The sequence below is a fragment of the Scatophagus argus genome, chromosome 21 (genome assembly GCF_020382885.2).
Source record: "Scatophagus argus isolate fScaArg1 chromosome 21, fScaArg1.pri, whole genome shotgun sequence".
Lineage (NCBI taxonomy): Eukaryota > Metazoa > Chordata > Actinopteri > Scatophagidae > Scatophagus > Scatophagus argus.
This window is the reverse complement of record NC_058513.1, coordinates 19,334,776-19,347,212: the sequence shown is the minus strand read 5'-3', so window position 1 is coordinate 19,347,212 and position 12,437 is coordinate 19,334,776. Positions and strand designations below refer to the sequence as shown.

Sequence of the window (12,437 nt, the reverse complement as noted above, 5' to 3'; positions counted from 1 at the left end):
CTGTGTCCTCGCTGTGACCTGCTCGGAGGCAGCTGCACAGAATAATCACACTCTCTTTAAAGTGTGAAACAAATCGCTGCAACAGTCGAGGTCGAGCTTTGAGGTGAAAACCTGACGTGTTGGCGTAAAGCTGCTTTCACACACACACACACACACACACACACACACACACACTCGCTGCTGCTTTGGTTTTGTAATAACGAGAATGAAGATGTGCTCGCCTCTCCCCTCTGCAGTCACACCAAAGCAGTTCCTGTAAGCTGGGAACTGTTCCAGCAGGTTGCACCTCAGGTCACCTTCTGACATCTGCTCATTCTCGGCATCAGTTTGATTTGTTCTCACCTCTGTGACGTGTCTGACACACCTGCTGGACGTCAGCCGAAGGACCAGTCCAACCAGTTCAAGGAGCGTACCATCAGACTGCCACTAGAGGTGAACCCACCAAAATCACTGCTCCTCATTTATATCCGTGAACAGATCACATGATATGGTGGAGTTATCAAGTCTCTTTTTATCGACGCCTTATAATCCTTCTAATTTGATTTCTTTTCTAATTAGTGATCATTTGTGAGCTTTGGAGGTGCTGGTGCTCCCAACAGAATTCATTTCATTTGTTCATATAGCATACAGGATGTGACTGTGAGATCAAATCCACATCAGCCTGCAGGTCGTGATTTACATCCCATCAGCAGATTAGCACAGATGTGGAGCTCAGCTCTGCAGTCTGACTGGAAGGCTGACCTTCCGTGGTTCCTCAGCATGAGGCTGGTACTGGTACCAGTGTGGGACAGTCTAAATGCTGGATCCAGTGTCAGTCATGTCCTTTGTACCATTTAGGAACAGGATATAAAAAGTGATGAAAAATCTGGATGTGAGGAAGTGAAATGCAGTTCAGCTGAGGGGGGGTTAACAGAGGGTACACTACTTCCTGTTGACACTGGAGTCAAGAGGTTACAAATCACGCAAACACAGAAACAGATCCTGTCTGCTGTTGTTTCTGCTGATCGACTCGGCTCGCTTCCTGAGCAGATATCCCAAGGACAGACAGACAGGCAGACAGAGAAGCAGAAAGACAGGCAGGCAGGCAGACAGACAGACAGACAGGCAGGCAGACAGACAGACAGTCAGACAGGCAGACAGGCAGACAGGCAGACAGGCAGGCAGGCAGAGAAGCAGACAGACAGGCAGGCAGGCAGACAGACAGGCAAGCAGACAGACAGACAGACAGACAGACAGACAGACAGGCAGGCAGACAGACAGACAGACAGGCAGACAGGCAGGCATACAGGCAGGCAGACAGACAGACAGGCAGGCAGGCAGAGAAGCAGACAGACAGGCAGGCAGGCAGACAGACAGACAGACAGACAGGCAGGCAGGCAGAGAAGCAGACAGACAGGCAGGCAGACAGACAGACAGACAGGCAGACAGAGAAGCAGACAGAGAAGCAGACAGAGAAGCAGACAGACAGGCAGGCAGGCAGACAGCAGAACGTCCTTATTGTGTCTTAGTGAGTTTGTGTTGACATGGCAGGCTGACGTGGAAAAGCACAGGGGACAGCAGACTGCCAGGTCAGTTTAGCTGCTGCTGCTGAGTCGCAGGATGCTGCCTGTCAGACACACACAAGCATCTCACTCACAAACACACTGAGGACGCAGCAAACTCCTCACAGGCTGCGTTTCAACAGGCAGTCAGGGCTGCAGGTAGAAACACCTGCCTCTCCTGCTGACCTCACCTGCTCTCAGCGCTCACACTCGAGGATTCCTCAAGAAACATACGAGATGACCTGGGGTGCTTAAAGGGACAGTTCACCCCAAAATCAAAATGACACATTTGTTCTCTTGCCTGCTGCTCTGTTTATTGTTGTTTTGTTGGCAGAGTTTTGGAGATATTGACTGTAGAGAAGTTAATGACGTCCTTCTCTGTTAGCCGTAACGTTAGCTACAGCGGTTAGCTCGCCTCTCATCCATGAGTATGGATGAGAGGTATGGATTATCTCAAGTAACTGGGTCACGGATACTGAAGAGAAGGCAGACATCTCCACAGCTGGCATCTCCAAAACTCTGCAGCTCACACCAAAACCAGATGGATAAACAGAATTACAGGTAAGAGGAAACGTGTTGTTTTGACTTTGGTGAACTGTTTCTACACTGGACTGACGAATGCTACACCAGCAGCCTGATGATGATGGTGATGATGATGATGGTGATGTTTTCAGTCAATCTCATGATGACATAATGCAGATGAAGTTGATTTTGTGATGACGAGCAGAATGGAGCTGAAAGCGTGAACACGACAAGAACAGCAGCCTGGTGGGCGACCTCGGACCGCTCAGCGTTCTTACTGTGCCGAGACTAACTTTGAACGAATCAAATCAGCACCCGTGTGGGGGACAGATGTCCACCATCAGGAGGTCCTCAGTCCAACAGGATGTTAGCGGACAAAGAGCATGTGAGTTTGACTGATGACGTCACTTACCTGGATTCATCGTCTCTGGCGATCAGCAGGGACATGTGGTTTGAGAGTGAGGCTGTCCTCAGGATCTCCACCGCCCTGTCAGGAGTCGGGACAGAGGGGACATCAGCTGCTGTGCAGGTCAACACACAGTGTACGGTCAACAGCTCGCCGGATGGTTTCAAGACTTCACTGTGTTCTCCATCTTAAGGGAACATCCATCCATCCATCCATTTTCTATACCGCTTATCCGTCAGGGTCGCGGGGGAGCTGGAGCCTATCCCAGCTGACTACGGGCGAGAGGCGGGGTTCACCCTGGACTGGTCGCCAGTCAACTGCAGGGCCAACACACAAAGACAGACAACCACACACTCTCACACTCACACCTAGGGGGCAATGTAGAGCAGCCAATTAACCTAATGAACCCGGAGAAAACCCACGCAGGCACAGGGAGAACATGCAAACTCCACATAGAAGGGCCCAGACCGGGATTCGAACCTGGAACCCTCTTGCTATGAGGCGACAGTGCTAACCACTGCACCACCGTGCCGCCCTCTTAAGGGAACAGCTCACCCAAAAATGAAAACTCGGTCATTATCTCCTCACCGTCAGGCTGATGGAAAGTCGCCGGAAGTTTCATTGTCCACAGAACATTTCTGGAGCTTCACAGTGAAGCAGCATCAGAACGTTCTGCCGAGCATCTGAAGAAGCTGCAGACTTGTTTTAAAATGTGAAGAAACAGCTGACAATAAACATAAAATGTCTCCACACAGCCCATCTGCTGTAATCCAAGTCTCCAGAAGCCAAGAGTCCAGACAACTGATTTGAAAAGATGCTATTTACACCCTTTTTTAAGCTGAACTCTTAACCACAGCAGCTAAGCTAAAAGTCTGAGGTGGGCGCACGAGCTCGAACACGAGGACGCATTCAAACTCGGATCATTAACTCGGACTCGGATTACAGCAATTTTACATCAGGTGTTTGTTTGCTGTCTCACTGTGAAGCTTCAGAGGTGTTTCGTGGACAAAATACCCACTAAATTCTCTAAATCCTGGACCTTGAAGGTATTTCACTCAGAACTCCAAATGTCAGCATCACCATGGAGATCAAAGGAAAGCCAAATACAACAGACTGACTTCACCATCCACAGAGCAGGCTGCTAGTCTGGCTAAAAATACCTCTTACCTTAAAATACCTCTGCACACACACACACACACACACACACACACACACAGATAAACTGCAGACACAGCACACGTCAAACTCACCTCTCATTGGTCACCCCTATCAGACTGATGTTATTGACATCCAAAATCAGGTCACCTGACTTAAGCCGACCTGGAACAGAGAGCGACAATCACACAGACAGACAGGCAGACAGACAGACAGACAGACAGACAGACAGAGAGACAGACAGGCAGGCAGGCAGGCAGACAGGCAGGCAGGCAGACCTGATGAGGAATGATAATAATAACAATAACGATAAGAACAAATGTCTGTTTTTTCCCCAATACAAGATAAAATACCAAAACGACTTACCGTCCTGAGCTGCCAACCCACCGCCGACCACACGCTTGATGTAGATGCCAAACTCTTCTCCTGTCAGCTCTCGATAACCTCCAATTATCTTCACACCTGCACACACACACACACACACACACAGGTGCTCAGTTAGTGGGGAAACTCTTTCAGCAGCTGGAAAACTGATGAATCGATGAAAAACAAACAATCTCCACGTCGCTTTGAGGCGTGCAGTTTAACGCGCTGAGCCGCGGGTTGGCGACAGGTGAGAGTGTGCTGCTCGTGATCGAGAGGTCAGACAGGTCAGGAGGACGATGCTCACCGAGTCCCTTCTTGCAGTCGCTGAACTCCAGCCTCTGAACGGCTCGGTTGGTGCCGTGTGGGCCCATGATCGTCCTGGCAGCAAGCAAAAACACAACAGATTCACAAACATGTCAACATCCCGCCTCAACCAAAGCCTCTCTCCCTCAGTGCTCTGCTGCACAGAATAATCAAATCATCACAGGATTTTGTCATTTTCTCCCTGCTCCCTTCCTCCCTCCTCTGCCCAGCCACGTCCTAACCAATAAAATCTGTCGCCTGTTAACCGGCTGAGCCGTGCGGCGACCTGGATGTCTGGAAGCCCCAGCAGACAGTTATTAGAAACAATCAAAGGAACATTACAAAGCAGCAGTTATGTCCTCAACGGTCCCCGACTGCGTGTGTGCAGGGAGATTTGTGGGTGAGAAGGTTCAGATTAAAGCTGAAGAGATTCCTCAGACGTGGTTAACATGATCCTGCTGTGTGCTGGTCCTGTCCCGAGGCTCAGCTCACCGTCGAAGCACAGCCGCACTGACCACAGTGTGTGTCAGATGCTGGTGTGTGTGTGTGTGTCAGGGTGTTTGTGTACACACAGCATTTATTGTCGCAGACAGGCTGACTTTACAGGGCCGGACCAACACTTTTTAGTGTTGCCCCCCCCCCCCGACCCTTAAGTTTCAGGTCTCCTTCTCCTCTTCAGCCCAGTCCACCCATCCAGACTCTGCCCCTCCAGGTCCAGGAAGTGAAGAGAGTGATCCAGAAGAGATTTGACATGTCCACCGCTGTGCTTCATGTTAATGTGCTGTGGAGGTACTCTCGCAGTGGTTGTTGGTCTGGACAGGGTTTAGTCTGGTTTGGTTTGGTTTGTGATCACTGTTTGTACAACACCATGAGGTAAAGTGTAAGCCGGACCACATACTGTAAGAGATGCTGGACTTGGCCATAAGTAAAGGCTTGACTGAACACCCCCTTAGTGGTCCTGTATCACCGGGTTTACTTGTGGCCTGAAACAGGTGGAGGTTAACACCTGGCAAACTCATGCAGTTAGGGATCAGACAAAGCGGCCAAAGTCCAAAAAGCAGGCAGATAAAGATTAAGGCTGGAACGCTCAGTAACAAACTCATTAGATGAGCTGGCACAGAGTGAATGGGAATGTGTGCATACACACTGAGGAACAGGTGTGTAGGTGCAGGTGAGGGCAGGGGTGGTCAGGTAACAAATGAAGTCTGCCATCGTTGTCTCAGACAAAGCAGCCACGGACATGCACCATCTGTGGTCGGAGGAGTCAGTCATCGTGGACGTGAACGACCTGCAGCCCCTCAAACAGCCGACAAAGTGCAGCGAAGCCAACTGCTGGGACACGAGGGAGCAATTAAACTGATCACTTAATACCTGATAATCACCTGCCACAAGTGATTAACCTCACACGCAGACCGGCTGCCGCACAGCAACACCAACACTCACCACAGCCACAACTGGTGTCAGATCCACGGGGCACAGCAGGAGGAGGAGGAGGAGCAGGAGGAGGAAGAGGAGGAGGAGGAGGAGGAGGAGGAAGAGGAGGACGAGAAGGACGAGGAGGAGCAGGAAGAGCAGGAGGAGCAGGAGGAGCAGGAGGACGAGGAGGAGGAGCAGGAGGAGGAGGAGGAGGAGGAGGAGCAGGAGCAGGAAGAGAAGGACGAGAAGGACGAGGAGGAGCAGGAGGAGGAGGAGGAGGAGCAGGAGGAGTAAAAAGAGGAGGAGGAGTGGCTCTGGTGAGTCTGCCGCTCTTCCTGATGTTTTCCAACCGAACAGCCAGCATCGCACTCATGACTGTGGTGTCAATTTACGGCTACTTTAAGGAGTGGACTTTCAGACAACACAAACTTTTATACTTAAAATACACAGAGACTGAATTAAATTTAGACTTTGGCGTTAAACAGATGATGATGTCACCTTGTGTGACCTCATCACCTCGTCTGCTTCAGAGTGCTGATGCTGTTTTAATCTCCTCCTGCCTGTTTGCTTTCCCTCCCCTCGTGTTCCAGGCTCAGATGAAAACCCAAAACGAGGGCTGAGACCCCCTGCAGATGTTTCCACAGAGACCGGCGGTGGCAGATTCTCAGCCGTCACAGGATGTTCGAACAGGATCATCGGGTGATCGGATGAGAGATCACTCGTCAATGAGCTGATTCAGGAGTCATCTGACAGCTGAAGCCGCTGTGCCTCCAGCTCTGCCTCGCTCTCCAGTCATACTTCGCTGTGCAGTTAAATACACTTACATAAATACTTGGACACTTCCAGTATGCTAATTTAGATACTTCTACCCAGAGGGACATCTTGTACTTTTTTGACAGCATTAACAACTTATACTCAGATCATTAATACAGAAAGTATCACATAGAACTAAATGACGACGAGCTGTTAAACACCGACATGTGCAGAAGTGTGTGTGTGTGTGTGTGTGTGTGAGGGAGCTGCCATCATCACCACCTGCTCGTTAAAGCATCACCACCGCAGATCCAGGCAGTTCGCTCTGCTTAGTGAGTACTCTCATTGTTGGTACTAAAGTGGTATTTTGGCGCTCATACTTGTACTTGCAGGACTTGCAGGACTGATGTGAAAACGGCTTAAGATCCAAAGCTGTTTAACTGACAGTGATGTAACAAAGGAAAACCAGACCGTGTTTGAGATTTGCACCTGACTGTTCTGACAACTGATCAGTCCTCATAAATGTAGACGGACTCCGTCTAACTGTGTCAGCTCTGCTCCACCAGGTGGGGAAGACTCGATGAAACTCTCCACCTTTCCGACATCTGTTTGCTGATGTGAGGCATGAACAGTTCAAACCCTTACCTGACATCAGCCACATGAAACCACACAGGAGCTCCCGCTGTTCCTCTGAAACAGGACTTTACACGACTTTACAGCAGGATTAAAAAATGTTGGCACCTCCCTTTAAAACAGCTCTGACACGCGGCTGCAAAACCCCCACGAACGACCACAGCAGCCAAAAGACAAGAGCTGAGAAACCACACGGAGACGAGTTCTGAATGAGGGAGGGAGGGAGGAAGGAAGGAAGGAGGAAGGAAGGAAGGAAGGAAGGAAGGAAGGTGGAGGAGCTCAGGGGGGAAACGGCTTACCAGTAGAGCAGAGACAGCCCATCGAGTCGCTCAGCGTCCTGAGGGAGGAATGGCATCGCACAGCGGTCCAAGACAGGAAAACAACCAGCCAGTCACACACACACACACACACACACACACACACAAAGTGTCACAGCACCATCAGACAGCAGCAGGAGGAGGAGACGGCGGTTCAAACCAGGTCGGTGTGTGTGGCTGAGAGGAGAGGAAGGAAATCCGCCTCGACAGGGAGAAACACGCTTACCTTTACTCACTAATCCATGCTGATACCCGTCTGTCACACACACACACACACACACACACACACAGAGACACACTCACACACACAAAGACACACACACTCTCTCACTCACTCACTCACACACTCGCACACACTCAGACTCACACACAAAGACACACACACTCTCTCACACACTCACACACACACACACACTCTCACACTCACACACATGCACACTCACACACAAAGACACACACTCTCTCACACACACACACACCCACACACACACACACACCAGCCTTCTGGAAGATGAAACTTTACATTTTCTGAAGACGTGTTCTTCCTTCAGCTGAAAGATGACTGCAGGAGGAGCAGGAGGAGGAGGAGCAGGAGGAGAACGAGGGGGAGGGGGAGGAGCAGGAGGAGGAAGAGGAGGAGCAGGAGAACGAGGAGGAGGAGGAAGAGGAGGAGCCCCAGAGGAAGCAGACGGCTGGATTCAGCACACTGAGCGAAACTCAAACGTCTTCTGACTGAGTGCACATCAGTGCCAAACATCTGGTTTAACAGACGGACGGAGGCAGGAAGGGTGAGGGTCGGACAACAGCCAAGGTGGAGGTGCCGAAAACTGCAGTTCCTCAGATGGCCACCCGAGGCTGGCTCCAAAGCGAGTAAATCCCCATAAACCTCCATGTTACAGCAGTTTAAAGCCCGGTACAAAAAGCTGCTTTGGTCTCTACAGCGAATCATCCTGTTCATGACAAGACTGTACGCAGGTGAAGTTTTATGTAACTCACTTGTCTGAATTACATTAAGTCTTAAACACATGATTAAGGTCACCTGGTCAGGTGTGACCTGAGCACAGGGATAGACGTTCAGATTAACAGCAGCAGTGGAGGTTGGATGTGAACATTCAGCTCAGGGTCAGCAGGTCTGATGGAGCCAGCAGGCCATTTTGAGACATCTGGGACGGTGTGTTGTGTGGTCAGACAAGCACACCTGTGCAATACACCTGCTGAACGGATGAATGACATGAAAATTAAAAATTTTTATGAGTTGAGATTTTGTTTTACTTGTCTTTTTAGTAATGTTGTTCTCATGTTGTTAACTGCTTTCCTGCCTGTACAACATCCCCTGGACGTCCGCCCGTCCTGGGTGAGGGATCCCTCCTCTGCTGCTCACCCTGAGCTTTCTCCCAGTGTTTCCTGTTAAAGGTTCTTCTGGGAGTTTTTCCTCAGTCGATGTGAGGGTCGAAGGGCAGAGGGTGTTGCTGATGTTATGTTAAGCCCTTTGAGACAAACTGCTGTACAAATGGGCTGAACAAATAAAGTTGTCTCGGCTTGTCTTGTCTGATTAATCAGCATCCTGAGGGGCCACACCTGTCAGGTGGATGGGGGGTGCAGGTGCTCCTAACACAGATTTTAACAAGGTGAAATCTGAGAGCAAAAAGCCTTAAATCTTTTAAACCAACTTGTGGAACTGTGGAAAAAAACTCAAACTTGCTGTTTTTAATATTTTTGTTGACTATAAAACGACTTAACAGGACAACAATTTTGTGCAGGTGCTGATGTAGCAGCTTTTCATCAGTAATTATGTTGCTCATGTTAGTACTACAAGCTGTTACATATTATGTGTGATTCACAAATGTTTTTCTTTACCAGCTTCTGTTCTCTTTCTGCACAGGATGCACATGCACATAATTTTACATGCTCTCATTTCTCTTATAGTGTCTCTATGCTCATTTATGTTTTGTCATATATTTTTGTTCTGGATTGGGAGCCTGGACGATAATCAGGCATCTCTGATTCTTAAGCGCAGTACGACTACAAGAAGAAGCTATCGATTGGCTCAAACCGCCACAGGGGGCCGCCGAGCAGCTCGGCTACAGGCGGAAGAAGAAGAAGAAGCGTGTTGTAATTCGCGCAGACATCAGCTGTGGAAAGTGACAAAATGCTGATGTGTCGCACACAAAAGCATCAGCAGCAGTTACGTGATTTCAAAACTTCCTCGATGGTTTGTTCATTTGTCCTCGGAGAGGAAACCACCTCGTTTCAGTCACCTCCTGACCTGCAGCGCCGCGGTGATGACGAGTCGGGCAGGAAACCGGCAGGAAATGTGACCCACCTTTGATCCTGAAACACACAAACTAACAAACACTTGAGACAACTGAGGCAATCAGTTAAATGATTATTCACATTAAGAGCCAACCAGTCAGTCTTTCTCTGATATGAACTGCTGACTGTTAATCTGTTTGGTGGCCAGCAGTAAACTGGTATTACAACATTTGATGGCCAAAATAGTGAAGAATTATTTCTATTTTAAAAAAGAATAAAGAAAAAGTTTTACTTTTCTTTTTCTTGACCAATCGTTCGTGATTATTATTATCAGCTCTGAGCTGTTTTGATGTTTGAAATGAATGAAACACTGAGTCAGTTTGTAAGGATATTCTGCTCCGGACGCACACAGGATTTCTGATGTTACGCATGACCTCGTATTTTTACTGCGTGTTCAGTTCTGGTGTGGTAACTGCTCGATGATGATGCTGATGAAAGCCACCGACCAGGAACATCCTGCTGTAACAGACATAAAAACGTCCCAGCGGTCCTTCATTAAACGGCCGTCTGCTGAGTTCTGGCTGTGAGTGTGTAAGTGTACACATCTTAGTGCAGCTGGTGTGTTTCCATGATATTTTAGTGTTGTTGTTAACTTTGTTGAATGTGATTTGTACGATTATGCTCAGTTTATGTGTGACAGCATTTTAACTTTTTGTCAGTATTTTTTAATTTGGTAAATGAATGTTAAATGTACATGTCTTTAAAACTGCGCTTTACATTGAAAAGTGATTATATATTTACTGTTTACTTTTTACACAGATTTCACCTTACAGAAAAAGAGAGGAAGGTGAAAAGCAGAAGTGGAAAACTTCCTGAATCTCAAAACGTCTCCTGTGTGCTCATTCTCATATTTCCCTCTTACTCATTCAAAAACCAAACACTCAGCGGGCTTTAGCGGATGATTCTGATTCTGATTTATCTGTTCAGGTTGGACAAGAGCTGGTAACACCAAAATGCTCTCGGAGCGAAATGAAAGCTTGACGACTCCAGTCCCCGGTGGTGGCGGAGGCGGAGGGTGCCCACCAGTTGGTATTCAGCTGGAGGGTTTGATCCTGCCCCCGGTCCTCACCATTGACGTCATACTGGGACTGCTGGGAAACATAGTTGCCCTGTGGATCTTCTGCTTTAAACTGAAGGCCTGGAATCCCAACAATCTGTTCCTCTTCAACTTGGTCATTGCCGACTTCTTGGCTCTGGTGAGTCTGCCGCTGAGAATCGATGCCCTGCTCAGGGGCCACTGGGTGTTTGGAGACGGCTTGTGCCGAATCAACCTCTTCCTGATGTTTTCCAACCGAACGGCCAGCATCGCACTCATGACTGTGGTGGCAATTTACCGCTACTTTAAGGTAAGATAAAGAGTACGCATTATTGTATCGCAGCGTTAAACCAAAGCTGCTGTCACAACAGTCTCACAGCTTCCCAGTGAGGTGCTACGGCAGCGGGTACTTCTGTATCGCATGTCAGGCAGCATCGGGGGAAGAAGCTCCGACTGAAGTGTGTGTGGTCTCTTAGTGTCCTTTGGGCTCAGCGCAGGTGTCTCATCTCAGTCTCGATGATGCTTTGTAGAAGGATTTAATCACAGCTGAGTTCAGAGAGTTCACTCCATGAGGGGGCGGAGCACACGGCCCTGGGGGACTGGATGAGTCTGTTTGTGAGAAAGTCCAATCAGCACAAATGCAGCCATGTGTTTGTGCAGCACTTGAATTGTTTGTGTCATGTGTTAGTTGGTGATTGGTGTGTTTGCAGCATGGCAGCATTACCGGTCAGCACAGCACTGTGATCTGATAAAATAATGTTGAAAATGTCAGTGTAACATCTGCTCTCTCTTGTCCCAGGTGGTCCACCCTCACCACCGATTCAACCGTATGACCAAGCGGCACGCTGCGTTCGTGTCAGTGTTTGTCTGGATGCTGGTGATCAGCCCTCGGGTTCCCATGCTGGCTTACAACCACATCAAGGGCAGCGGCAACAGGACCCAGTGCTTCTTCTTCACTTCTTACAAAGAGGCGTCACGAGGCATCATCATCCTGGTGGGCATGCACCGGATCCTGACGGTGGTGGAGTTCATCATCCCGCTGGCCATGCTGCTGTTCTGCTCCATCCGGATCTCCAGATTTCTGAAAGCGCGACAGATGGGAAAACCAGACAAGGTGCGGAAAGCGATGCGAGTGTGCGTTGCCATCGTCGCAGTGTTCATGGTGTGCTTCTTACCCACCACGGTGACGACGATCGGGGTGTGGGTCATCCGCTCGTACCGCCCCTGGGACTGCACCTCCTTCTACACCTTCACCCAGCTCACCATCGTGTCTTTGGGGTTGAACTTCCTGAACTCTGCCCTGGACCCCATCGTCTATGTGTTCTCCAGCTCCATGTTCAGGAAGGCCCTCTGCAGCTCGCTGCCCCCGGCCCTGCGCTGCCGGCAGGACGCAGGTGAGGGTGAGAACGCTGCATCCTCGTCAGGGACTCAGTCGACCACCCAGGAGGAGCTGAAATCCATGAGGGCTGATAGAGCAAGTGAAGCCATGTGAAAAGTGCTCTGTGATAACGACCAGATCGAACAGCGTTGAGATGATTTCTGCAGTGTTTTGTATTGACTCACGTGTGCTGATTTTGGGTTCTTTTTTTTTTATACCATTAAAGTTTTGTTTGCAGTCGTCATCTGTGTTCATATGTTTGTGCATTTTCAGTGATGATTGTTGAATGATGTAACTC

General features: G+C 49.2%; 2 protein-coding genes across 5 annotated transcripts in view; one reads left to right on the top strand and one right to left on the bottom strand.

The window, feature by feature from the left end:
- Positions 1-7,974, bottom strand: part of stxbp4 (syntaxin binding protein 4) — a 30,697-nt gene extending 22,723 nt beyond the window's left edge. The window contains exons 1-5 of one of the 3 annotated variants that reach the window (XM_046377834.1): positions 7,936-7,974; positions 4,295-4,368; positions 3,991-4,086; positions 3,720-3,789; positions 2,476-2,550 (exon numbers count right to left, since the gene is read on the bottom strand). In XM_046377834.1, the coding sequence (XP_046233790.1) occupies positions 2,476-2,550; positions 3,720-3,789; positions 3,991-4,086; positions 4,295-4,368; positions 7,936-7,937 (317 nt within the window). In that variant the 5' untranslated portion in view covers positions 7,938-7,974. Of the gene's footprint in view, positions 1-2,475; positions 2,551-3,719; positions 3,790-3,990; positions 4,087-4,294; positions 4,369-7,394; positions 7,697-7,935 lie in introns of those variants that run through there. The other 2 variants (XM_046377833.1, XM_046377835.1) reach the window with 2 other exon arrangements.
- Positions 7,975-10,112: 2,138 nt separating this feature from the next.
- On the top strand, positions 10,113-12,383 carry LOC124053183 (hydroxycarboxylic acid receptor 2-like). 2 transcript variants are annotated; one of them, XM_046378186.1, is made up of 3 exons: positions 10,113-10,256; positions 10,485-11,071; positions 11,561-12,383. In XM_046378186.1, the coding sequence occupies exons 2-3, from the start codon at positions 10,679-10,681 to the stop codon at positions 12,251-12,253; spliced, it is 1,086 nt and encodes a 361-aa protein (XP_046234142.1). In that variant the 5' UTR covers positions 10,113-10,256; positions 10,485-10,678; the 3' UTR covers positions 12,254-12,383. The 2 variants fall into 2 exon arrangements, with proteins under 2 accessions (XP_046234142.1, XP_046234143.1); XM_046378187.1 differs by having other exon boundaries at positions 10,150-10,248.
- The last annotated feature ends 54 nt before the right edge of the window (positions 12,384-12,437 follow it).

What these genes read in the sequence shown, in the direction of transcription:
- LOC124053183 (XM_046378186.1), top strand. Translation starts at nt 10,679, where the DNA reads ATGCTCTCGGAGCGAAATGAAAGCTTGACGACTCCAGTCCCCGGTGGT. An exon ending in CAATTTACCGCTACTTTAAG is followed by an intron (nt 11,072 to 11,560) that starts GTAAGATAAAGA and finishes CTCTTGTCCCAG; the next exon opens with GTGGTCCACCCTCACCACCG.